General features: G+C 35.9%; 2 protein-coding genes across 2 annotated transcripts in view; both read right to left on the bottom strand.

Moving 5' to 3' along the window:
• Positions 1-2700: 2700 nt before the first annotated feature.
• On the bottom strand, positions 2701-12843 carry uhmk1 (U2AF homology motif (UHM) kinase 1). Its single transcript, XM_030133090.1, has 9 exons — positions 12037-12843; positions 11226-11355; positions 10194-10380; positions 8247-8444; positions 7207-7301; positions 6448-6524; positions 6264-6362; positions 6083-6171; positions 2701-4724 (listed from the first exon to the last, which is right to left on the bottom strand). Exons 1-9 carry the CDS (start codon positions 12347-12349, stop codon positions 4578-4580), a joined length of 1335 nt encoding a protein of 444 aa, XP_029988950.1. The 5' UTR covers positions 12350-12843; the 3' UTR covers positions 2701-4577.
• Positions 12844-15531: 2688 nt separating this feature from the next.
• The window catches only part of LOC115418634 (meprin A subunit beta-like), a 15632-nt gene continuing 5487 nt past the window's right edge, over positions 15532-25676 (bottom strand). Inside the window, exons 8-14 of the mRNA XM_030133163.1 lie at positions 25042-25260; positions 23766-23915; positions 20995-21210; positions 18818-19074; positions 16937-17147; positions 16649-16825; positions 15532-16552 (exon numbers count right to left, since the gene is read on the bottom strand). Coding sequence (XP_029989023.1) covers positions 16299-16552; positions 16649-16825; positions 16937-17147; positions 18818-19074; positions 20995-21210; positions 23766-23915; positions 25042-25260 — 1484 coding nt within the window. The 3' untranslated portion in view covers positions 15532-16298. The remainder of the gene's footprint in view (positions 16553-16648; positions 16826-16936; positions 17148-18817; positions 19075-20994; positions 21211-23765; positions 23916-25041; positions 25261-25676) is intronic.

A 25676-nucleotide genomic window follows, 5' to 3' on the forward strand; every position in this document is an offset into this window, starting at 1 on the left:
TTTGATGATCTAATAATTTTTTCCACAACTGTATAAGACCAGAGGATCTCATTAGTAATCAGTAGGAGTCATGAGAGCTTTTCCAATCAGTGTTTCAGCTGAAGGGATGAGGTGACACACACCTCTAAAAATCCTCTAAAAATCTAGTAAATCCGATTAAGGTTGCATAAAGATAACTGAACCTAAAACTGGCCCTGAAAATACAGTACCATTCTGATGTTAGTGGTTCATGTTCTACTTCCCATTTAAAACCATAAGACAGCAAACATCCTTCACACTCACTGAACAGACCCCAGAGGTGGGAAAAGTCCACACTGTCCCAACTCCAGCAGAAGTACTAATACTTCTGTAACAAAACGCAAAGTAGAAGTACTGACTCAACTTTTTTACTGCAGTGAAAGTTAAAAAAAAAAAAAAAAAAAGTACAGGTACTGCACTGTACCCAAAGCATACAAGTAAAAAGTAGGCTATGTTCACTTTGTATCTATGTACGGTGATTCTAACATTCAAAATTCAAATAAATATGTTTTTTTTTTTAAAAAAAAAGGTAGGCTTTTAAAAGATATTTCTACAGGTTGTTTCTTTGAACACCTAAATGTCAAAAATAGTACAGTCAACTTCAAATAAAATTAAAACGACTCCTAAAAATAATTAATATTACCCTCATTCCAATACATAAATCATCAGTTTTCGACATCTGCAAAGGTTCAGTCTCCCTTTCCTGTTTCATCATGAAGTCAAAGAACTAGTTGTGTCTTCATTTTAGTTTTATGTCTTTTACATTTTTTGCATCTTATGTTTTTTGGCTGCATACTCTGCATTCTTCATTTTTGTCCTGTTACTTCTTTTCCAATGTTTTCACCCCGTGTCCTTTAAGTCACTTTGGTCTTGTTACATCTTTATATTATTTCAATGTTACTCTTTTTATTCCAGTCAGTAAATTTAATGTTGTTTGATCTCATGTTTTTTGCATAATGTCCATGGATAGAAACAAAAATGGACGATCTTTTCTTTTCTCCATTTATTTAGGCTGATGTTGTGAAGCCAATTAAAACTAAAGTAGTGAACCTGTTTTAACTGAAAAAAAGAAAAAGTAAAATGTAGGAAGTTAGAGTTGTTAGAAAAATAAATACTTAAGCAAACTATAGTAACAAAATATTTGTACTTCCTACCTCTGACAGTCATCTAGAAATTCAAGTCTACTGTCCCCGAGTTTCTCAATATTACGTATATAACACACTGATTTGTCATGCATCATCAAACACTGCAGCCAATGATCACACTAGTGTTTTACAAGCCACACAGTGTAAGAAGGCAGAAGCTCATACGTGTCCTTGCACACATTTAAACATATTTAGAAGTGATGGGAAAAAAAATGTACAACAGGGTAAGATTGTTTTTTTTGTAGCTTCGAGTGTGCCGCGGTCACTCTAATTAGATGGGGTTTACTCTTGATTGCGTACCACATATTACTGCTTTCAAAGTGCTAAGTTTACATTTCAATAAAAAAAAAAAAACTCCGTAGAAAAATATGTTCTAGCACTTAAGATGAAACAAAACAGCAACTTCTCAAATTTGCGATAAATCTCTGCCCTCTTTAGGTCTTAATAAATGTACATTGTGAAGATTAGCATTCATTAAAAATACTTCTTTTAGTTTATATTCTCTAATTTGGTTACGAATATATTGTTGTCACTTAATTCCATCATGTAAGCAGTTTCGGTATTTGTGCTATACAAGAGTAAACCAGTTCCCGCTCTTCACATACTGCATAATAATACAAAAATGAGTGAAAAGCAATTGTATGAAGCGAGATATACGACTACTCTCATATACTGTCTCTGGAAGTTTTTGGTTTTTTTTCCATGACACTACATCTGCTGGAAGGAAATTCTTTTCTAAGGCATCTGCAAAGGTTCGGGCTACGTAAGGATTTGATGCACGCAGGTGTAGAAAACCTGGTTTATAGCAGCATTCTGGTTAGGTAGCTAGCTTGTAAATGTCACAGGGCACTTGTGTAGAAATCATTGTGTTTCAGTGTGACACAGTGGCGTTACGGGCACTGCATATCCACGTTAGTTAAAGAGAATGTCATTGCACTGCAAAAACACACTTTCGTATACGTGCCTGTCTTAACACCAGGCCTTAAAGGCAGCTTCACTATTTCACAAGTCTGACTTAAATCAATAGTCAGAAGCCATTACAAACACTTGCTACAATCATTCCTGAGAGCCACTCCCGATAAGCTTTTAGTGTAATCTGCACTACTCTTTGTGTGCAAAAATATGGTAAAAAGAGTTAATTTTCTATATTCAGCAGTAAGTGGATCTCTTTTCTTCTGCTTACGTTTCTAACTTTCTACTTCAGCTCATGGAGCGAATGCTGTGTGCGGGCATGAACGGTCGGAGTTTTCTAGTAAAATTTGTTAAGCTATGGGAAAAATTCATTGTTTTAGCTCTAATGGCTAAAGTCTACTAATACAGTTGCGGAAAAATTATTAGATCACCCCTTGTTTTCGTCACTTTCTTGTTCATTTTAATGCCTGGTACAACTAAAGGTACATTTGTTTGCAAATACAAAAATAGCTCATAAGAGTTTAATTTCAGAGCTGATATCTATCCATTTTTCATGGTTTTCTTGATAATAACCAAAATCACTTCAGTTCTTCCATCAATATCTATGGCATTGTACTGACAAAAACAGTGCTTTTAGGCATTCCATGTTTTCTTTTCTGTCTGTTTTAGTCACATGATACACACAGGAGTTAGTACTTAATTGCATAACCATTGTTTTTGCTGACTTTTGATGGTCTAGTAATTTCTTCTGCGACTGTATTTTAGAGTTTCAGAAGCCGAAATCAGGAGCCATAATGTGAAACTGCACACCTCCCTTGTGCAGCTCTCTCATCTCTGATCAACTTAAAAGACTAAAATATAAATACAAATACAGACCTGATGTCATTTCAGGCCATTATGGAAAAGTGAATCAACACAGAGTCCAACACAGTGTCCCTAATCACACCTGTGAATAGCCAAAGTCTGGGCATCACGGTGGTTGAACTTCTACAGTCTGAAAACACAGGTAAGGAGCAGAAGCAGAGGTCTCATGTCCTCTCAGGTCACTTCAATGACAAAATGCAAGAGACATGATGCCAAAAAACTATCAAGCACTGCAGCTTTAAGGTATACTTCTGAATACATCTCTGCACATAAAGTTGCAGACATACACTAAAAGCTCTGGAACAATAATGTAAACAGTATGCCTCAGCAGTTTAGTCTAATAGTTCAGGTGCTGCAGTCCTTTCATAAGAACTCGCCATATTCATCTGGGTGACTAATGTACAAACTGAAACATGAGGCAGAAGAATCAGGCATCGGCTTTAGACTGCAGTTAATATCATTAGCAACATAATAATATATTTTATTCATACTCCACTTGGCTACTTATAACTTCAGCCAAATGTGTGTGTAGTGCTCATCTTTTTGTTCTATTGTTCTTAAGGACAACATATTCATACACTAGTCTCAAGCTCCATTTTCTGTTGTTTTTACTGTGCAATGACAAATTCACACGCCCTAAATGTTCACTCATAAATGGCAGCATAGTGATGTTATGATATAAATGAGTGTTCAGGCTTTAGTAAATAAAAACTACAAGGCATAAGGCTACAGGAATAGGGCATTAGGGGCTCTCTGCTTTGCTCAGAAGCTGGTACAGAATGAATGAGTGAATATTAGATAGGCCACTCCAAACCATTTCTCCCTGAAGACTATCTGAAGAGCCAGCAAAGAATACCTGTACATGCCCTTGTACCACATGGTTTCCTCTATATAAAAGAATATGCAATGCAAATATAAATAGATAACAATCATAAAATCATTCTTATTATTCACTTAACATCAGTGTTGGACACTGGCTTTCTCCACAGGACATCTCAGGATAATCTGTGGATGATTATCAGGGCGTTTTTGTCATCAGGATTTACCCTGCTACAGGTTCCTCATCACACCCGTGCTGTAAAAAAGTATTTGGACTGTAAAATAATACAGAAAGGCTACTATTTGGATGGAATCAAAAGTGAGTGTTCGCAAACTTCATCCTCGAATTACTGATCTGATCTCTTCAGATGTGCATTTGTTTACATGCTTTTGTTCTTGCAACCCTCATCATTTCTGTCCCATTATACATTCACCGGTGTGCTAAACCCTACAACTATACGAGTGAAATGGAAGCTTAGACAGGAGCTGCTGTCCCCAGGTCAGTTTGAAACCTGAGGCTCTGAGGATTTTAAGACTAGCAGTCAAACTGGAGGTGGCACAAACAAACGTAGGAATATGCTCCTCACAGCTTAGTTCAATTTACACCCTGCATGACACACAGATTTACTGTAGGAAACCACATGGATAACATGCAGAACATTAAGTACACTCATATAGAAGTTTAACTGCAGGTCAACTACTTATGATTGTATTTTTTGTAATTATTTTAAGGGGAAGAATCTCTTCCTCCCTGTAATGCCCTACACAGCTGCTTTTGTTTTATTTTTCATGCCGAGATGTAAACTGAACTTCAGGACTTCACTGCACAGTCTGGTACAGGTAACCTCTTTTGTAAGCGCTGAGAGGGTAGAAGGTGGCTACCACAAACTTCCCATCGAAAGTGCGGCCTGTTAGCAGCCTCTGAGCCTCTTTGGAGTCGCTGGAGTTGGCATATTCCACAAACACCTGGAGGACACACACATGAACACATGAACTGAACTGTTAACAAGTCCCAGTTTCCCCTTTTAGTAGGACTTCATGAAACAGCTGAGTAAGAACATGGTAACGGCGGGTGTACTGTTAAATGTTCAAGAAGGGGGTGTAGGAGGATGTATTAGCAGAATTGGATTAACATATTAAGAATTAGGTTTTAATTGACGTAAAAATTATATATTAGCTGGTGTATTTTAGAATGGGCTGTTTATATTTATATTAGGATGATATTCACTTTCACATACTACCCAATGCATGCATCACTATGTTCTACAGTAGCTCAAAGCAGACTTCCTTTTATTTTTAACATTTTATAGCATTTGGCATCTTGTGTTAACGTGCTTTTCCATCGTAGGTAAGGGTGGGAATATTCAGTCAGCTGGAAACTGCAACTGAACTAGTAGAGGTCACTAAGTATCATGCACTGAAAATTTAAATACACATAAAGAGTCAAGAAGCAAACCAAATACACGTAAAAGAACCTATATGGTTCTCCTCTGTCACACAACCTCACTTGGTGACAGATGGTGCACAACCAGAATCATTTCTCATGAAGTCATGCTTATACAAATTCTTAAGACTGAAAATGTAGTGATAGTCTTATGAGGGACAGCAGTAAATCTGGCAGCTAACAATAATGTTCAACATGAAAATACTAAAGGGTACAATCAGGACTTTATTCCAATCATAGTAAATGTACAGGGGTTGGACAAAATAATGGAAACACCTTCTATGATGCCAACATGTTAGGCGTTTCCATTATTTTGTCCAACCCCTGTACAATGACAATGACAATTTCTTCTCTTAATGCTAGCCTTAACTAGCCAGACTACCATTAGGAAGATAGCACTAGGTGGCAATCTTGAGTGTTCCTCACTGTGGTGCAGAACATTTACTCATCGTTGCCAAGTTCTTGGCGTTCTTTTCTAATTGTCTGTTACTAAAAAATGCAGTGATCTGACAAAGAGGCAGAACCGGATTTGTCTTTTTCTGTGCATTACATCTAACATTACCATGAAATTAGATCTACATATAGATTGTCTGGTGCTGATTCACGGTTTGTGTTTGCAGGTAACAAGTCTATTGTGATTCTGGTAATGACATGGGATTACTTTATAATTTCCATGTTGTTATCAAGCTGTTGTGTAAAGTGCTACCCCCTTTTATGTTATTCTAGAAATGTTATTCTCTTTGTTGCAAATAAATGAGTAATTTTTTTTCATAAAGCTTAGTGGGCTTAGTGGAAAATAAGTGCAGTACAACCGCTGTTAGGATATTGAACACAACCAAAAAATTCCTTTTCATTTTCAGTCATGGACCAGTAGTCTGACCTGTCCTTTGCCTGGGTTCTCCTTGGGTATGAGCAGGGAAACCACTGAGCCGTACTTCTGGCACTCCTCTTTCATGTCCTCCAGGATGTCTGCCATAACATGTATACACAAACACAGATTAATTATGAGAGAATGTAAGGAACAACGTATTTTATCAGAATGGATCAAGTAATCGCTGTACCTTCATACTCATCTTCATTGTGCAAATGACTGTCATCAATCAGGTTTAGCAGACGCAGGACAGGAGAGGGCAGCAGAACCAGGTCTTCAATATGAGGAGCTGACAGACACACACACTAACAGAACTTAATATGGCACTGAGAGACACGTTACTGTTAATGAACATTGAAAAAGCTGACACCTACCAAAGGGAATGCTGAAGAACGGACTCAGGAGGGCAGTTTCAGCTGTGCATCTTTGCTTTGGGTTGTTGAGAAGCATGCTGCAAATGCAAAGAACAGTATAGCAGCCGTACATCAGGGATAGAATCAAATGTTCTCAAACCAGACAGATAACTGAAAAAGTAAGAGTACATTTTTATTTCACTTGTACAAACTATGACACTAGTCGCTTTTCCATTGACCCTAAAATTGCGCAAATATAACTTGCGCATAAAGAATTACCTAATGAAAAAATGTCAATTTTGCCAAAACTCTTGTTTTTCGATTAAAAGTTTTTGTGCTGGCAAGAGGTGGTTTTTCAGACATAGCGCAATTGGTATATCACACAAAACTACAATAGAAAGATATTTTTCTGCAACTATAGTCACGTGAATTAAAAAAAAAACAATGTTGACGGAAGTTACAACAAGCAAAGAAAAAGAGTTTTAAAAGAAACATGGCACGGTATGTGTGGACACACCAGGAAACCGAATCATTTTTTAATTAAGTACGGGATAAAATGTAATAATTATGAATATATCTGTAAATCAACACGATATTTATGTTCGTCGTAATGTTTATGGAATGACTTCTCGTGTCATCTCGCGATAATAAACAAATCATCGCATTTGTGATTTAATGGAAAAACCAACATTACGCACTTCTGATTTTTCGACATTTAGTAAATATTGGTAAAGTTTTGCACAGATGTCCAATGGAAAAGTGACTACTATTACAATATACCTTTTGATAAGGTCTCTGAGGTGATAGACAGGGATGGCAGGGCATACCAGACTGTTGCTGGCAAAGATATGGTCTATAATGGCAGCACTGTTATCCTACGTCAAAGGATAGGAAGACAAGATTATTTAAACACGTTCGATTAATCCATTTTTACAATTTCAGTAGCCACTGTCAAAACATAACCTTATAGTTGGTGTCCAGCCACCATGCTAGTCTTTTACCAAATTATGAACTATGGATTTCTTTTCAATAACCATATCATCTATTGGACTTTCCATCTTCCAAATGTTTGCTAATGTTGCTCCACAACTTCAGGACATGATAAGCTATCAAAGTCAAATGTTACCTTAACCCATAAAGACCCCAACAGCCACTGCTGACCAAAATGATCTACTGATGTAAACTGTTTAATACCTTTTGACCCACTAATCCTATCAATACATGTAAAATAATTGGTGTAAAATACAGTTCATCATCTTTTGATGGTCAACAGATATGACCCATTTGGATGTTCAGAGGCTCCGTAGTTAACCTGGACACACCTTCTTCTACATCTTCTACAACATTGATTCACCAGCAAAACCCATGGAGTTGGATCAATGACAGTGGATGGACAGACTTATTTTATGTTCAATTAATGATATATTTTGTTGAAAAAGTCACTTTTTCTTCAGTTTTCTCCGTTTCTGGCATAATAAAACACAACTTTAATCTGAGCTTTTATGAACATCTATATTATAAGAAAATTTAATGGGAAAATACAATATTTACACTGAAAAACACGAAATACAGAGGATAACTTTATAATAAATGGTGATAAATAAATTACAAATGATTAAATTGATGAACAGAATTCATTTGAGAACTGCCACAGAGGAAGCACTGGGTCTTTATGGGTTAATTAAAAGTTGTGTTTTCAGCTCATTTTCATTGCCCCCGAGTGGTCAGAAAATCGTACACATGGTCAGACCTTCGGATTTCATTCAATTAATTATTATGAGGTCCTGTAATATTTTACAGAGAGGGCAGATTTACCATACCTTCCACTCCTGTGAGCGGAGGGTGTCTTTGAGTTTGATTCCTGAGAACATCTCCAGCAGGATGATGCCCAGGCTCCACAGGTCGACGGCAGCCGTGCATCCTGAGTCCCCTTCTACTTCCACCCCGGCCTGTGCGAGGCTGTTCTGCAGCTCAGCCTCTGGAGCACGATACCCATCTGTCTGAATATATTTGACGTCCTGGAGGGGGGGGGGGGGGACGGGAATTATAAAGACAGCTCTAGATCTAATAACAGTGACATGTGATCTGTTGCACAAGCGTAAGCTCTGGTTTAAAATTGCCATGCTTGATAGCTTTTTGGAATTATCAAGCAAAAATCCTATAATTACCTTTCAGTGTAATGTAATTCAAGTAGTCTAAGTGTATACAAGAATTCTACGTTAGATTTCAATATAGTGTTTTGATTTGGGCTGAAAGGAGAGAGCTGTATAGGTAAGGAGCCGATTTCCAGATTTTGGGTTTTTTCCCCCTGATGTTGGCCCCTGTGACTCTAAGGTATGGGGCAAAACTTTCTGTAGTCAAAAAGAAAACACATTTTTCTTAGCGCAGTCCTGGAGACAAAGAATTTACCACTTGCTTTGTCAACATCTGTTATGCTCAAACATTGGTTGTTTAGCCAGGGCTTCTGCAGGTATCAGCAAATCTAATTTAATTCTTTGTAATGCCCTTTTTAATGCCACTTTAATCAAATGTAATGCCCATGTCCAACTGCAGATACAGTTTTATACATAGTTTTATGACGGTTTACTGTCGACAGGCTTTAACCAGGTTCTGAATAGCTCCTCCTCCAATCACTTCTGCTGAAACTTGCATTTTCCCATTTTTCTGACATTTATTAATATTCCCTCCGCTCTTTTGTCACGGCATGAGCACGCTCACAACACGTTGCATTCCAAGCATCCGGTGTTGTGACTTCGTGTATTGGCCATAAACAATAGCCAATTAAAGGGTTCCGCCTGTCAATCATCACACTGTATTTCCAAACAAAATTATTAAATGTTTATATAATCAAAATAAATCGTGAATAACAATGTTTTTTTTTCCATCAAGTGTATTTAATTTTTTAATGCCTCTGGACATCAAATTTAATGTTTTTACTGCCATTTAAGGCCTTATTTTTCACAAAATCTATTTAATGACTTTTAATGCTTTTTAATGACCTACAGAAACCCTGTTAACAGCTAATTACAGATAACATCAATTGCAAAACATCAGCAAAAAGCCTGGTCTGGGTATAACTACACAACAACAATGTAAGGCTGGTACAAAACTCAGTACAAATACAAAACAGTGGTAAAGTGGAAAAACTATCAAAAACAGTAGAAATGATTTTACATAAGGTAATGTAACGGTACTGTAATGGTGACTACGTGAAATTACACCATCATAACAAACAGCCTGCTGATAAGCTGATGTATATTTGTAGCTGTTAATTACGTTCTCTCCTATTTGCTTGTCAACACTATTACATGAGTATCTCATGTCTAATTTAGTCAAGTTGCCAGCTTTGCAGCCCTACAGCACTGTGTAATGATACTCTGGTGTTAGTGCACGGTAATGGGATCGGGCCAAGTCTGCTGCCAGCCTTTAATGATGTCACTGATCCTTTGAATGTCCACTGTTTGATAACAAAAACATAAGTATAAATCAGATACATCTAGAGAAGAGTAATTGATCATAAAAAAAGGTATTACTGGCATAAAACAGTTAGTATACTTTCTCCTCTTTATCCTCTACGTTATTCCCCACCTTTCAAAACTACGTGCCATGCCAAATGCTATTTTAGGGAAGACTTAACACCTACTAAGAGATGTGTATAAGATTTAAGATGTAACTTGTGTGTATGTGGAAATACATCATCAGATTACATTCCAACAAGCCTACCCTTGAACAGCCAGTGCAACCCACTGCTGATTCTAGACAGTCACCTGGTTTCCTTCTTTGAAGCTGAGGCCAAAATCGATGAGTTTAAAGCACTCGTCGTCAGCACTCCAGAGGATGTTGCGTGGCTTTAGGTCAGCGTGGACGTACCCTTCTCTGTGAAGGAAGGCGAGGGCCTCCAGGATGTCTCTGGCACAGTGCTGAACAAGCCACATGGAGTGGCCCTGCTGAGGTCTAACAAAAAAACGTTATGAGGTGAAATGGGAGACACTGCTCCTTTCAATCACAATGACTATGTCCATAATCTAACAATACAGTTATAATCTGTAATTAGCTTTCAACACATTTCTTTTAAGTTTTAACACTTTCAGTATTTTATTGATGAAATAATTTAACTGGGTTTTAGTAACTGAACAGTTTCACGTATTAGTTTTACATGTTTGTTTTCAATCATTTGCAGTTGTTTGAATTGTCCTTGACGCAATTACATTTTCAGTGAAAAATAATTTTAGTAACCAAATATCAAAATCTTATTAGCAAATTTGATTCTCCTGTGTACCAGTAGGTCAAATTTTAACATTTGTATACCGCATGAAAAAATATTCTGACAATATAGAGGCACTCAAACGCACTGATAGTCCACCATATGCTGAATCCTATTTGACTCTGGTCAGACCTGATATAGACATGTGTCCTGAGTGACCTGATCTCAAGTGGACTGCTCCAATTGTCTCTGTTTACACCACACTGATGCATATCTAAACGTCTCCAGTGATCACTCATGATTAGATCTCATTTCCCTACTCTATGTGTAAATACCAAAGCTCATCTGACCAGCTAAAACCTGGCTCATGCTTTCGTTTCATGTTTAACACACCGTTTTACCAGTACTCTTGCACAACCTATGCTTTGGTGATGATTAAATCAAAATTAAAATACATACATGGAAAAAAAATTCTGAATTTTTCCAAACGTATAAGACGCAGACCTCCCCAACACAAACACATCTTGAGTGGGTGCACACACTGTATTAGAACTCTCCACTTGGGGTACAAATTGCACCTACAAGGGTCACTCACCTCCCACCCTGAGTACCTGTGTTGCCTCTCACCAACAGCTCAGACACACTGACATCCAACAGCTCCAACAGGAGACAGCGAGTGGCAACCCCCATACAACTGTGGTTGGTGAACACTCCATACAGAGTCACTGAAAAAAGAAATCAAAACAGGAAGACCTGTAGATTGCATGGGACTTCATTGATCCCACAACAGGGAAAGTCACTGGTAAAGGCAGCAGTACAGTAAAGCGTGAGAAAATATAGTGCTGTATTCACATCATCCATGTTGAGGATTAAGAATTTGGAAACACCAAGAAAGAGAGGAAAATATTTCAATGGGTTTGCATGAAAAGTAGCGCTTCAGGAACTTGACAATAGTCTATAATAAAGCTCATTGGTGTGTGAATTGTCAGCTTTGATAATGGCAGACTTTATTTCAAACAGAAGCAGGAATAAAAGATGATGGTGAACAAAAGGCAAAAAGAAATTACCTATTTAAACAGAACAATCCAATATATTGAGGGAAATAAAGCAACCAAAAAAAGAAAAAAATCATTGTGGCTCTTTAACAATACTTTAACTTTTAGTTTTTACAATGAAACAGCATACTTGGCAAAATATACAAATGAGACTAACTATTGTAGCCACTGTTTAGTAAGTTTTGTGGCTATAGATAGGCTTCATGATGATGCATTTCCATATTAGCATACCCAAGTCTTACTTTTGTTAACCCACTTGACAGTTAAAGGTTATGGGAGTATGGTGTTATTGAAGAGGAAGATTCAAATGTTTGTGTATTTATGTATCTATGGGTAAACTACTGTTTTTACCTATGTTTTTATGACCCTGGATGTCCTCCAGCACGGACCTCTCCTTGTGATACCCGTAATCTCCTCCCTGAGTGTCGGCCTGGAACTCCTTCACCGCGGCCGTGGTGGCTCTGCCGGAGCTGACCCGGTACACGGAGGCCGAGACTCCCTGGCCGAGACGCGATTGGACGGTCCATATCTCGCCGAAGATCTCGAACAACACCGGCTTCATGCTCTGGTCGACGCTACCCTGCGACGGTATGATGACCGCGCCGCTGTCCGGACGCGGTGTCGGTAACTTTGAGCTCGTCTCCGCGGAGCCGCAGTGAGCCATTGGGGAACCAGACGTCGGGAGACAGGAAGAGATGAGCCAGCTAGTTGACAGGTGGAAGCAGCTGCAGGAGCATTGCAAGCGAACCGTGCTGTATCAGCGGCACATAAACACTACAGATGCGTCAAAGGCAACCAGCGGACAGTCCGGCTACACCTGCAACCTTGTTAAAACTGGGCTCTGAGCAGTATTTCCACATAGTACACGGTGGTTTGTTTACTGAGGCTGTCCAAACGACTTCATGCTAATTAGCTAACACAAAGTTAGCTAAGTGGGCTACTCTAAGTGGCTAAAGTAGCCACTAAGTTTGAGCAAATAAACACCTCGCTTCAGCAACGCACTGTAAAATACCACCCCCATAACGTACCGGGTGTTACTAAGGCATTTCGTCGGACATAAATAGCTTATAAAATTTATCAGTTGCAGCCCCAGAGAAGTTTGCCTGAGTTGTAACTCAGGTTGTTGATATTATTCTTGCTCCCTCCTTTGCTGTGGTGGTAGCCTACATAATTGGTTCTGACTGCCCCCTGCCGGTAAGGAGGATATATAACTTCTTCTTCTTCTTCTTCTTCTTCTTCTTCTTCTTCTTCTTCTTCTTCTTCTTCTTCTTCTTCTTCTTCTTCTTCTTCTTCTTCTTCTTCTTCTTCTTTTGTGTGTGTTTGTGTGTCAGCCATTTTTAATTTCACTATGACAACAAAAGCAGGTGAACACAACACACAAGCTGAAACCATTGATCATTTGTTTTTTAATTGTTCACACAGCATTTCTTTTTGGGCTGACATTCACGATTGGTTGTCCTTAAAAATTGAAGATAGTCCATATTTTTCTTTATGTGATATTATTTATTTTATAGATTCATTAGAAGTTAATGTCAAAGATATAGTTAACCTTATTATTATTTTGGGTAAATATCATATTCATTCTTGTAAGTGGAAAAAAACAAACCCCTCCTTTAACTTGTTTTTATATGATTTTATTAAGTATTACAAATCTCTTAAGTATATTAAAAATATGTCAAAAAAAGCCAGAAAACTTTATTTTAGTTTATCTAAATCCTTACTGTTTTAATTATATCTTGCCTAGTCCTTTGTGCTCTGTTGTCCAGTCTGATTTAGTTATTTATTTTTCTTTCTGCTTCAGTATTTTCATTACACCTCACATCTAAAAATTATTATTTTTTGTTTGTTTTTTGTTTCTGATAATTGTAATAGTTGTGTTTAATCATTCCACCATGTCTCAAATGTATTTCTGTGTTTCTCTTTTGTAATGTTTATCCCATTCTTGTTCTGTAAATTTGCTTTGTGCCAATAAAAAAAAAAAAAACAAAAAAAAAAAAACCACAACACACTTGTAATTTCAAATTCACAGGTGGAAATGACCATCTTACTGACAACAGGTGAAGGCAGCATTAGTGGGAACTACTTTTTTTTTTCTCCAACTCTATTAATCAAAATCTGGTTATATCTTTCAATCACTTTCATAGAAAAACACTTATTTTTCCAGACTGAGCAACATTATCAAACTTAAGAGAACAATATTAGTAAAGAGCATCAAAAAATTAAATTAAATTAAATTAATTAAAATAAAATAAATAAAATAAAATAATTATCAAAATAAAGTCAGAGGTCTAATCAAGAATCAGCGCATTCAGATTTTCATAAACAATCAAGGTTTGTTTGGTTTTTACATGTCTTAGTGTCTTTTTGAAATTTGTTATTTCATTTTTGTAAATTAAGGACAGTGGGGGGGGGGGGGGGGGGGGGGGGTCTTTACAAATCTACATTTGTGTATAAATTGTTCGGCCATAATAATCAAAGTGTTATTCATAATTTCTCTTTTTCTGTTTTCCATTATAACTCCAAATTTAATGTCTTTGTATTCCAGTTTGGGCGATTGAGTGTCCTTCTCAGATGTCCATTCTTCAGATGTTGTCCAAAATGTCCTGGTGTACGGGCAGTCAAAAAATAAATGTTGTAAAGATTCAATTTCAAATTCACAAAAAACACAATTATTTTTCTCAATATTAAATCTTTGTCTCATAAAGTCATTGCAAGGATAGGTATTATTTAGTGTTTTAAAATTAGTTTCTTTCGCTTTTGGGGGTATGGGTTCTTCTTCTTCTTCTTCTATGGCACAGGTGTCAAACATGTGGCCCGGGGGCCAAATCTGGTCCGCCAAAGGGTCCAATCTGGCCCCTATAGATGAATTTGCGAAATACAAAAATTACACTGAAGAAATTAACAATCAAGGATGCTGAAATCATTTGAGGTCAGTTCAGTCTAAAGTGGATCAAACTAGTAAAATACTATCATAATAACCTATAAACAATGAAAACTGCAATTTTTCCTCTTTGTTTTAGTATTAAAAAAAAAAGTAAAATTAGAAAAAAAAGTTACATTTACAGACTAGCCTTTCGCAAAAAATATGAATAACCTGAACAAATATGAACAATCTGAAATGTCTTAAAAGAAGTATGTGGAATTTTATACAATATTCTGCCTGTTACTAAATTTTTAAGTTGTGATGCATGATCAAATTAAATGATCAATTTAGGCGGAATATTGTTAACATTGCACTTTTTTCTTAAGAATTTTCAGGTTGTTCATTTTTGTTCATGTTATGTTCAAGTACGGTTTGTAGGTTTAAACATTTTCATAACGGAATTTTACTTTTTTCCACTCAAAAACATTTAGAAAACTTTGGACTTGACATTTTTTATCAGTTCTTATCCTATTATTTATATTATTTTACTGGTCTGGCCCACTTTAGATCCTATTAGGCTGTATGTGGCCCCCAAACTGAAATGAGTTTGACACCCCTGTTCTATGGTATTAGTATAATAGTTATAAAGGCATGCATTAAAGTTGCATGTGTTGTATGTCATTATAAAATGGAGCATTGTTTTCAGCTAAAGTAAGCAACACAACAACTGCTGATTTTAAGTTTTGTCATAATTTCTTTTAGCAAAATACCTGTGACATATTAAGTTTCTAAGTGAAAAATAATATAATAATAATTCATTTAGCAAGTTGAATGACTATGTATGACAATATGTGGATAAAAACAATACAGTGTTTTCCCAGATAGTCTATTTTAGATGTCCTGTTTTAGATGCAAGCCCAAAGCAACACAAGTTTGACAAAAATAATTTGAGACAGTAATACATAGAGCTTCAGTTATATTTGTGGAAGTAAAACAAACAAAACAAAACTGTATTTCAAGTGTTACTGTCAATGTGGCATTCAAATGATAATCCACGGATTGTCATTTATCACTACTGTAATCAGATGCCCCTTTACAAACACTGTGTGGCGCCTCTCTGTGGCTACTATTGGTACTACATCGAATATCTACCAGATAAATTCTAAACAAACTGATATTATATCTACATTAAATCATGTTTTGTATACTGTAACTGTAACCAGAAAATTATTGAAGGAAACAAATGTTTGGAAGAGGATTTTTTTTCTTTTTCAACATCTTTTTTTATTATGCTGTACCTTTCTTTCATAGAGCTGTCATGCCAGTATTTTAGCAATTTGTGTTGTTCATCCAGCAGTACAAAAAAAAAAAAAAGAAAAAAAAAAAAAAAACAGATACTCAGCTTGTAATTATGTAAGCAAAAGAAAAGCAGGAAAATCCAATCATTTTCCCAGTTAATATAACATGTCTTTTTTCCATACAATGAGCAAGACAGAGAATATAACCAAGCAGACAACTTCAACCGAACAACTTATTGAACTGTTTAAGCAGAAAAAAAAAAAATTAAAGAAAATACCTGTGAAACAAAGCACAGTATTTGCTTTCAAACACGAAACTTAGGCTTTACAAAAAAAATAAGCATCTACATTTACTGAGTACATGACTGTTTTCTTTATCTTTATGAGCAGAGGAAATTATTTCTGCTATAAACTGCAATGACATGAATTAGAACTGATTCTAATTTCTTGACTCACACGCTCATGAATTCAGGTTTGTCTTGTGTTATCGGTTCCTTATCACCCTGGAGTTGTTTCTTCATCCACATGTTTCCTAAAACCAGCACTAACATCAGGAACATGGTTGCAGCAGTGAACACAATGAAAACAATAACCATCGCAGAGGTTTTAGAATACTCGAGTGGAGGAAACTCTGGGTCTGTAGCTTTGGTATCAGCATGAACTCCAAACTGGGGAAGAGGCTGAGGGAGCAGGAGATCGGAAATATCTGAGGACAAGAAGAAGAATCAGTAACATGGATATATGAGGAGTCTCAGGTTTATCATCTTACTTGGTGCTAAATCTTGTTAACATGACTCCATACCTTCCAGACTGAAAAGGAAGAAGGCGTCGTCCCCTTTAATGAAGTTTCTGCTCTTCAGTCTGGTCTGGGAAATGAAGCCAGCCGTTCCATAACCTGGACCACGGTAGTAGAAGCTGCCATCAGGGTTGGTCACTTTGGAACCAACCTTGCGAGGATTATCCCAGAAGAATTCAGTACCTGGAATAAACAGACAAGATACAATAAATAATTGAAGACATTAATGATCATTGATCAGCTTGGAGAAGATGAGCTGACACATGCACAGATCCGTGTTCATCCATCCCTTACCATTAGGTGATTTCTGGTTGGGGTCTGTGGTGACCATATGGTGCATGTTCATCTGCTGTCTGATGTCAGACTGCTGGTCCATCAGAACCATGGTCGCCTGGTGCCATGGACACGGCCACTTGAGGCTGCTATCGTTGGGTCCTGAGGTCAAGTGAATGAAGACAGCCATGTACCCAGGAGTGCTATATACTCCATTTAGATACACATTTACCTAAGCCAAGATAAAAGAAATACAAAATGATCAGCTTTGTCATTATTTGTACATTGTCAGAGGTGTCAAAAGTATTCACATTCATTACTCAGAAGTATAGATACTAGGGTTTGAAAAGACTTCAGTAGAAATTTAAGTATTAACCCAAGTAAGTGTAAAAGTACTGGTTTCAACTACTTAAAGTATAAAAGTAAATGAAAGGGGAAAAAATACAATGGGACAAAAGCTTAGGCTGTGCCACAGGTACAATGTAATGCCGCGTTTCCACTACGTCGACTCAACTCGACTTGGCCTTATTTTGTTTCCTTTACGAAAAGGACCTGGAATATGGTACCCGGTACTAGTCTTTTGGTATCACCTCCGCTATGGTTCCAAGACTGGGGAACAGATACTAAAACGTGACATGAAACACTGCAGACTGTATTTTTAAAATGGAAGGAGTAGAAAGTACAAATAATTGTGTGAAAATGTGAGGAGTAGAAGTAAAAAGTCAACTGAAAAATAATTACTTCAGTAAAGTATAGATAACCAAAATTTCTATTTAAATAAGGTAACACAGTATTTGTACTTCATTACTTGACACATCTGTACATTTGTTACATTGGAACATGGTTGTACATTCAGTTTTGTAAGGTCAAGATCATGCGCATCCTGCTGCTGGAGGACTTTATACACAACTAGAGTTGGGGTTTATAAATGCTTTACTTTGGCGCTATCTGGTGGTCATATCAAATATGACACAAAAAATGAACAGCAGTAATGAGTTGAAACAATGAGCAGCATTAAGTGTGAGCCAGTGTTTGAGTGAAACCACAGACGGTCAGTGGTTAAAAAAATACAGCATACAACATATATATATATATATATATATATATATATATATATATATATATATATATATATATATATATATATATATATATATATATATATATATATATATATTCTTTTCTTTTCCCCAAATTTTCCCCAAGAGTCGTTGTTGTCTGATTTGCTTCCTTTTGGTTTTTTTGGTTTTTTTGTTGTTGTTTTTTTTTTTTTTTTTTTTTTGAGGGGGGGGGGGGGGGGCAATTTTGAATTCTAGCCATAAATTACAGCTGCAGGATGTATATTGTAATTAATATTCAGTGTTGAGCCAAAATGCAGTGCATCACATGTATACAGAACCCTCGAACTCAGATGGATCAAAAAACAGAAAACACAAATGTATGACCCCAAGTCCTCGGTGACTGATAGACATGTTTTTTTTCAAGGTAATTAGCAGTTAGTTTGTAAATTTTCCTCTGTATAGTCTGTAAACATTAACTTACCCATATCACATACTAACGTTGTATATACTGTTGCCTATAAAGTTGGAATCATTTTGCTTTTGACATATTCCTTTTTTTTTTTACTCCTATTTATACACATCAGTATTCACTTTTGACCAGGTGCAATGATTACAAACTGAGTCCCAGTTATGGTTTATCAAGAATAAACCATAAAATTTTATAGGCGGAGGGAAAAATGTTTTATTCCAACTTTACGGGCAACAATGTATCGTGGGATATGTGTTGTGGTCATTCGGGAGGGTTTACAGGGCCATTATGGGGATTAGAAATGCAGTGGATTTGGAGTGTGAATGTATCAGTCTATGGTGTTATGATTTTTAAATTATATTCCTTAATTACCTGGAAGGAGTAACCTGTAGGAGACAGAAAGCGAGGGCTGTACATGTTGGTTCCCACTGGTGTTGTTGCCAACAGATTGGTGATGTTACGGATAGGCCAAACATACTGAGGACACTTTGTGGATGACAGGTTGATGTCGTCCAGAGAGAACCCCCCTGCTGAAGGACTTTTCCCTCTCACCCCTTCAAAAATCACACGGGCCTTCTTTGTCACATTAATATTAACATTATGCAGTTTCCAGGAGCCTGTGACACCCCCTGTAAAGATGACAGATTGAAGAGAGAATACATAATCATTATCAGTGAGTGGGGTTTATAGAATAGAATAGAATAGAATAGAATAGAATAGAATAGAATAGAATAGAATAGAATTTCCCTCAATGGCTACTTAAATCCATTTGAAAAAACTTGGAGACCTCACAAATTATACTGAACCCCCCCCCCTTTTTTTTTTTTTTTTTTTTAAACTTTTTTTTAACTTTTTTAAAAACTTTTTTTTCCTTCTATTTTATTTTAGCTACTTATTGTCCTTAATTAGAGAATTATTGTAAGTATTCTGTACTGATCAAATGAAGAATGGAAGTCCTTTCTATCACATTGTCATGCTGTTGCCTGTGAAATTGCTTCCAATAAACAAAGTAAATAAAAAAAAGAATAGAATAGAATAGAATAGAATAGAATAGAATAGAATAGAATAGAATAGAATAGAATAGAATAGCACTAAAACAGTATTACACAGGCATCCTCCATGGCAACAGTACACAAAACTGAAATAGAGAAGGTAAGTAAAAATAAGGTAAATAAAAACAAAAATAAATAAAATGTGGAAAATATAGAAAACTATGACTAAACAATATGTACAACAAAAATATATAGACAATATCTGTACACACTATCTTTAAAATCATTCAGCTCTTATATACAGTATTGTTTATTAATTCATACAGTACTGTTTTATTTCTTTTGTACAGTCCTGTTTGTTGACTTTAACTATTCATGGTGTGTTATATCTGCTAACAGTACCACAAGGACTAAGCACTAGGTCAGTGGTTCTCAAACTTTTTACAGTGGAGTATCCCCTGAAATATATATTTTTAGCCAAGTACCCCTGACTCTCACTTCAGCAATTTTGATTGAAAAAAATAGGCAAAATTTGTTCGTGTGCCAAAGGTGTTTGTTTTTATTTTTCAATACTTTGTCAACAAACAACATATATTTAACTTTAATATATTAAAAATAACAAATCTTTATAAGCAAATTTTGTGCAAAATATCAAGTGAAAAGTGCCTTCTTTTATTGCTAAGAAAAATTAATTAAAGTAAATGGTCATGAATGAATAAATGAACCTTTCATCAATCAAAAAAAAAAAAAAAATTACTTAATTACTCAAATAAACTCATCTCTAATTATATAAAATAGACATATTCTTAAAATGTTATCAAAGCTTAAACAGCCCACCCAAATGTCCGTCTTGCCCACCCAATTGAAAGTTAAGGGAAAACGTTTATGCAATAAAAAAATTTGTTCTGTTGTTCTGCTGTGCCACATTTTAGTCTGAGTTTGAGCAAGAGTAGACTTCCTTCTTTTTGTATAAATTCTGGCCACAGTGAGAATAATTTTCATTTTTTTTTATTTTTCAAGCTCATCCAGTGAAAAGAAATATGCATGACAGACTTTTAAAATCATTTTTATTTTATATTAAAGAATAAATGAACACAGATGAGCAGCCCGACAATTGAATTTCTCATTGGGGATCAATAAAGTGATTCTTATTCTTAAATAAACCCCCAAACCACTTCTTTTCAGTGCTGTCAGGACTGCAATTCTAATTGTCAGCCTTCAGGACACTATTCAGCTTCGCTATCATCAGTACATACCAACCAAGCTGCCCACTGTTATTTCAACCAGCCCACCCTAATATGACCGGCTAGAACCGGCTCTGTTTTATTATATGAATGAATTGATTGTGTTTTATATTTTAGCACTGATTGTCATTATTTATTTTGTCTTCAGTACATGATGACTTATTTAATGTATTTTTTCCAAAAAATTTCAGGTACCCCCTGGGCTTCTTCCAAGTACCCCTGTGGGTCAATGTACCCAACTATAGGAACCCCTGCACTAGGTCATACCCCCCCCCCCCCCCCAAATTCTACACAAAGGGCCCTTTTTTCTTACCTAATATGCTCTTGAAGAGTTGCAGTGTACCGTTGGGGTTGGTTTTGTCATATTCTTTCACCCAAATATTGAGAACATCATCAGCTGCTGCTGTGTTGTACAAGAAGAACTGCAGACACTGGGGTCCAGGTTTGGGGTAAAGTATACGACTCTCCAGGAATGCATGGTCTCCAGGATTAGCAGCGGCTGTGCTGAAGTGCATGAAGTAACCTTTCCCTGAGGGATAATAAGAAATAAAAGCAGGTAATATTAGCCTACAGACCAGGGGTGTCAAACTCATTTTGGTTCAGGGGCCATATTTAGCCCAATTTGATCTCAAGTGGGCCAGACCAGTAAAATAATGACTAAATAACTTATAAATAATGACAAATCCAAGTTTTGTTATTGTTTTAGTACAAAAAAACCCCAATTAAATTATGAAAATATTTACATTTTACAAAAAAGATGTGAAAAACCTGAAAAAAACAAAATTTCATTTGAAAAATTTCCGCAATTTCAACAATATTATGCCTCAACTTATTATTTATACATGTACATTACACACAGTGTTACATAAACATTTGGTAACAGGTAGAATATTGTTAAAATTTTGGAGTTTGGAACTAAAATTTTAACAATTTCCACAATATTCTATCTGTTATTATTAACACAACTACAGATCACAGCGGATCCATAAATGCACAAAACATTTATTAACAGGCAGAATATTGTTAAAATTGCACATTTCGAGTTGTTCATCTTTGTTTTTATTTATGTATTTATTGGTATTTTTTTTGTGAAAGAATAGTTTTGTAAATGTTAATATTTTCACAGTGTAATGTTATTTATTTCACTGAAATTTTTTCCACATAATTGTTCACAAAGAAAATTTGTCGTTGTCATTAATTATGGGTTATTGTGTTGTTATTTTTATTTGAGACCACATTGGTCTGTATGTGGAACCTGAACCAGAATGATTTGGACAACCTTGACTGTTCAGGTTAATTTTTGCACTTTCATCCCGCGGGCCACATTGGATCATTTGGTGGGCCAGATTTGGACCCCAGGCCACATGTTTGAAATCTATGCTATAGACCTTCATAATATAAGCCTGTTTGTTATGCATTCCCACCAGTGATGCAAACATACAACTTTTTATCACTACAGTGGAAGGTTTTATAATAACATCACCACTGAGAGCAAAACATATTATTCCATTAGTGTCATCACATAACAGAAAAACATTTTAGTGATACATTTTCTGCCTTTTTACTGCTGATGCATGCAAGTAAAAACTGCCTCTGCACTGGAACTCTTATCAGTGTTATAACTTATAAGTGTGAAGTCTAAACACATACTGACAGAGATAGCATCCCTTCAGCCTTGTGATATCTGTGAAATACTCATCTAGTTCCTTATAGTAACATGATTAAGTCATATGGGTGAACCAGAGATAAAATATATTGTTGTCTGCAGCTTTAACCCATAAAGACCCAGTTTATTTAATCTTTCTCAAATGATTTATCGCCATTCATTAATATCATCCTCTGCATTTTTCAGTGAAACTCCCATATCCTCCTATATTTAATTCACTGATCATGTGGATGTTCATAAAAGCTCAGATTAAAGTTGAGGGTAGCGATATCAGAAACAGAGAAAACTGAAGAGAAAGTGGCTTTTTCAGCAAACATATCAATGAACATAAAAACAGGCATCTCCAATCACTAGCATTAATGAAAACAAATGGGTTTTACTGGTGAATCTATGTTGTAGAGCAGGGGTGTCAAACTCGCTTTAGTTCAGGGGCCACATTCAGCTAAATTTGATCTGAAGTGGGCCGAACCAGTAAAATAATAACATAATAATATATAAATAATGTCAACTTCAAACTTTTCTCTATGTTTTAGAGTGAAAAAAGTTAATTTACACTATGAAAAGGTTTACATCTGCAAACTATCCTTTCAGACAATCTGAATAACATGAACAAACTGAAAAAATAAGTGTAATTTTAACTATATTCTGCCTCAGTTGATCATTTACACATTTACATTATGATATAAATAATACACCAAATATTTAATAACAGGCAGAATCTTGTTAAAATTGTACTTACTTTTCTTAAGACATTTCAGGTTGTTCATATTTGTTCAGGTTATTCACATTTTTTCTGAAATTATATTTTGTTTTAGTGTAAATACATGAAAATATTTACATTTACAAAGAGAAAAATTTGGAGTTGTCATTATTTATATGTTATTATGATAGTATTTGACTGGTCTGACCCACTTGAGATTGAATTGGTCTGAATGTGGAACCTGAAATAAAAGGATTGTTAATATCTTAGTGTAATTTTTGCATTTCACAAATTCACCCCAATGGCCGGACTGGACCCTTTGGCGGGCCGGTTTTGGCCCCCGGGCCGCATGTTTGACACCTGTGTTGTAGAGGATGACAGTGTTTCCACTTTCACTACTGAGCCTCTGCACGTCCAAATGGGTCGTATCTGATGACCATGAAAAGATGACAAACTGCATTTTATCTGCATTATTTCAAGGTATTGATAGGTTTAGTGGTTCAGAAGTGATTAAACGTTTTAGATCAGTAGATGCTTTTGGTTGCCAGTAGCTTTTTGGGTCTTTATGGGTTCAATGGAAGGAAGCCACCATTGATGTGATTAGTAATGCCTGCATTTTGAATACTTTTGCCAACTAAAATGTGACTGTGTCTAAAAACGTCTAGATTATTACTGTTTGGACCCTAAACATATACTTTCTAACAACGTGAACAGTCACCTTTGCATTGTCCCATGTTGGTGAAGTCAGTTTGAGGTCCTCCTTTAACAAAACTACGCCGTTCCCACTTCAGGATTCCAGGACTCTGGATCATCCCACAGATATTCTCCTCCTCAAAGTTACAGCTGTCCACAAAGGTTAAAGATGTGGCTGTTGGCAGAAAACAACACTGGGTTATTTCAAGTACTGTTTACACTACCAAAAATAGGGAAACCTGTGATTTTGAAGTGAAACCACTGATACAGTCGTGGGAAAAATTATTAGACCATTAGATCAATTTCTTGTTCATTTTAATGCCTGGTACAACTAAAGGTAAATTCATTTTGGACAAATATAATAATAACAACAAAAATAGCCCATAAGAGTTTAATTTCAGAGCTGATATCTAGACATTTTCCATGTTTTCTTGATAATAACCAAAATCACTTCAGTTCTTACGTCAATATCTATGGCAGCGTACTGACAAAAACAGTGCTTTTAGGCATTCTATTTTTTTTTTTTTTTCCGTCTGTTTTAGTCACATGAAACACACAGGAGTGAGTACTTTATTGCGTAACCATTGTTTTGAGGACTTCTGAGGGTCTAATAATTTTTCTCGCAACTGTAGATGATGCATTCATTTATTCATCAATAGGTTTTTAAGGCCAAATAAAATAATTAGAATATGATAAATGAATCCTCTCTTTGGTGTCTCTAGTGTCTTCATGGTTGTCTGTTGTTTATCAGGGCTAATAATTCAATTATCAATATATATGATGATGAGTTTAATTCACATGGACTCTGGCCTAATACTCTCCAAAGGTTATTATTGGACAGAACTGCTGTTAATCTCATAAAAAATAAAATACTTTGTGGCCTATTGATTGGAAATATATTTCCAATATCCTGTAGATTTGGTTAAATGGATCAATTTAATTAAACTAAAATGCACTAAATGCATAAAAAATAAATGCATTAAACTACACCATTAACTCAAGACACAACAACCGACTGATCATCCACCACCACCCTCTTCTGCGTTGTGAACAGCCCTTGTTTTATTATAAGATGTAGATTATATTTTTAGTACACTGTGATGTAAGTTAGTTTGCCCTGTGTTTAGCAATAGCTTCAAACTACATTTTTCTACCGACTGAAACAAAGTAACCACTGAAATCTGTACCTGGATCTCTCCTCGCTCAGTCCCCATATATTTTATTTTATATAATTCTCCATGCAGTGATGATAATCTACTGAATTCATTGTTTTGTGGATAGTATATCAAGTTTAAACTCACTGCAGTTGTAGAGGCGGTTGAGTTTAATAATATCACTGGCGCTGAACTCCATCCTCTGACCAATCACATCAGCGAAGAGGGGATTCTTGGTGACGATGGTGGGATCAGACCCAATGCTGAAGGCTGTTTTACTGTAGTGCATCACAGAGTTGAAATCATAGGGAACACCCAGAGCACTGGACACAGAGTCATTATAACTCAGGAAGTTATGCGCGTGACCTGGGAACAAAAACATACATTCAGAATATATATAAACATATGGCCGGCGAGCCAAAGCCGGCCCACCAAAGCATCCAATCTGGCCCATGGGATTAATTTGTAAAATGTAAAAATTACACTTAAGTTTTTAAAATCAAGGATGTCAAAATCATTTTAATTCAAGTTCCACATACAGACCAATTTGATCTAAAGTGGATCAGACCAGTAAAATACTATCACAATAACCTATAAATAATGACAATTCCAAGTGTTTCTCTATGTTTTAGTATAAAAAAGTAAAATTACATGAAAATGTTTACATTTAGAAACTATCTTTTCACAAAAAATGTGTTATTGTTATTATATTGTATAAATATTATTAAAATTGCACTTATGTTTCTTAAGACATTTCAGGTTGTTCATGTTATTCACATTTT

This window comes from Sphaeramia orbicularis, chromosome 4, assembly GCF_902148855.1.
Source record: "Sphaeramia orbicularis chromosome 4, fSphaOr1.1, whole genome shotgun sequence".
NCBI lineage: Eukaryota > Metazoa > Chordata > Actinopteri > Kurtiformes > Apogonidae > Sphaeramia > Sphaeramia orbicularis.

Coding starts and splice junctions, on each gene's coding strand:
- uhmk1 (XM_030133090.1), bottom strand. CDS start 12,349: ATGGCTCACTGCGGCTCCGCGGAGACGAGCTCAAAGTTACCGACACCG. Junction 11,356..12,036: donor CCAGGGTCATAAAAACATAG/GTAAAAACAGTA, acceptor TTCTTTTTTCAG/TGACTCTGTATGGAGTGTTC. Junction 8,445..10,193: donor GCTTCAAAGAAGGAAACCAG/GTGACTGTCTAG, acceptor CCCCCCCTCCAG/GACGTCAAATATATTCAGAC.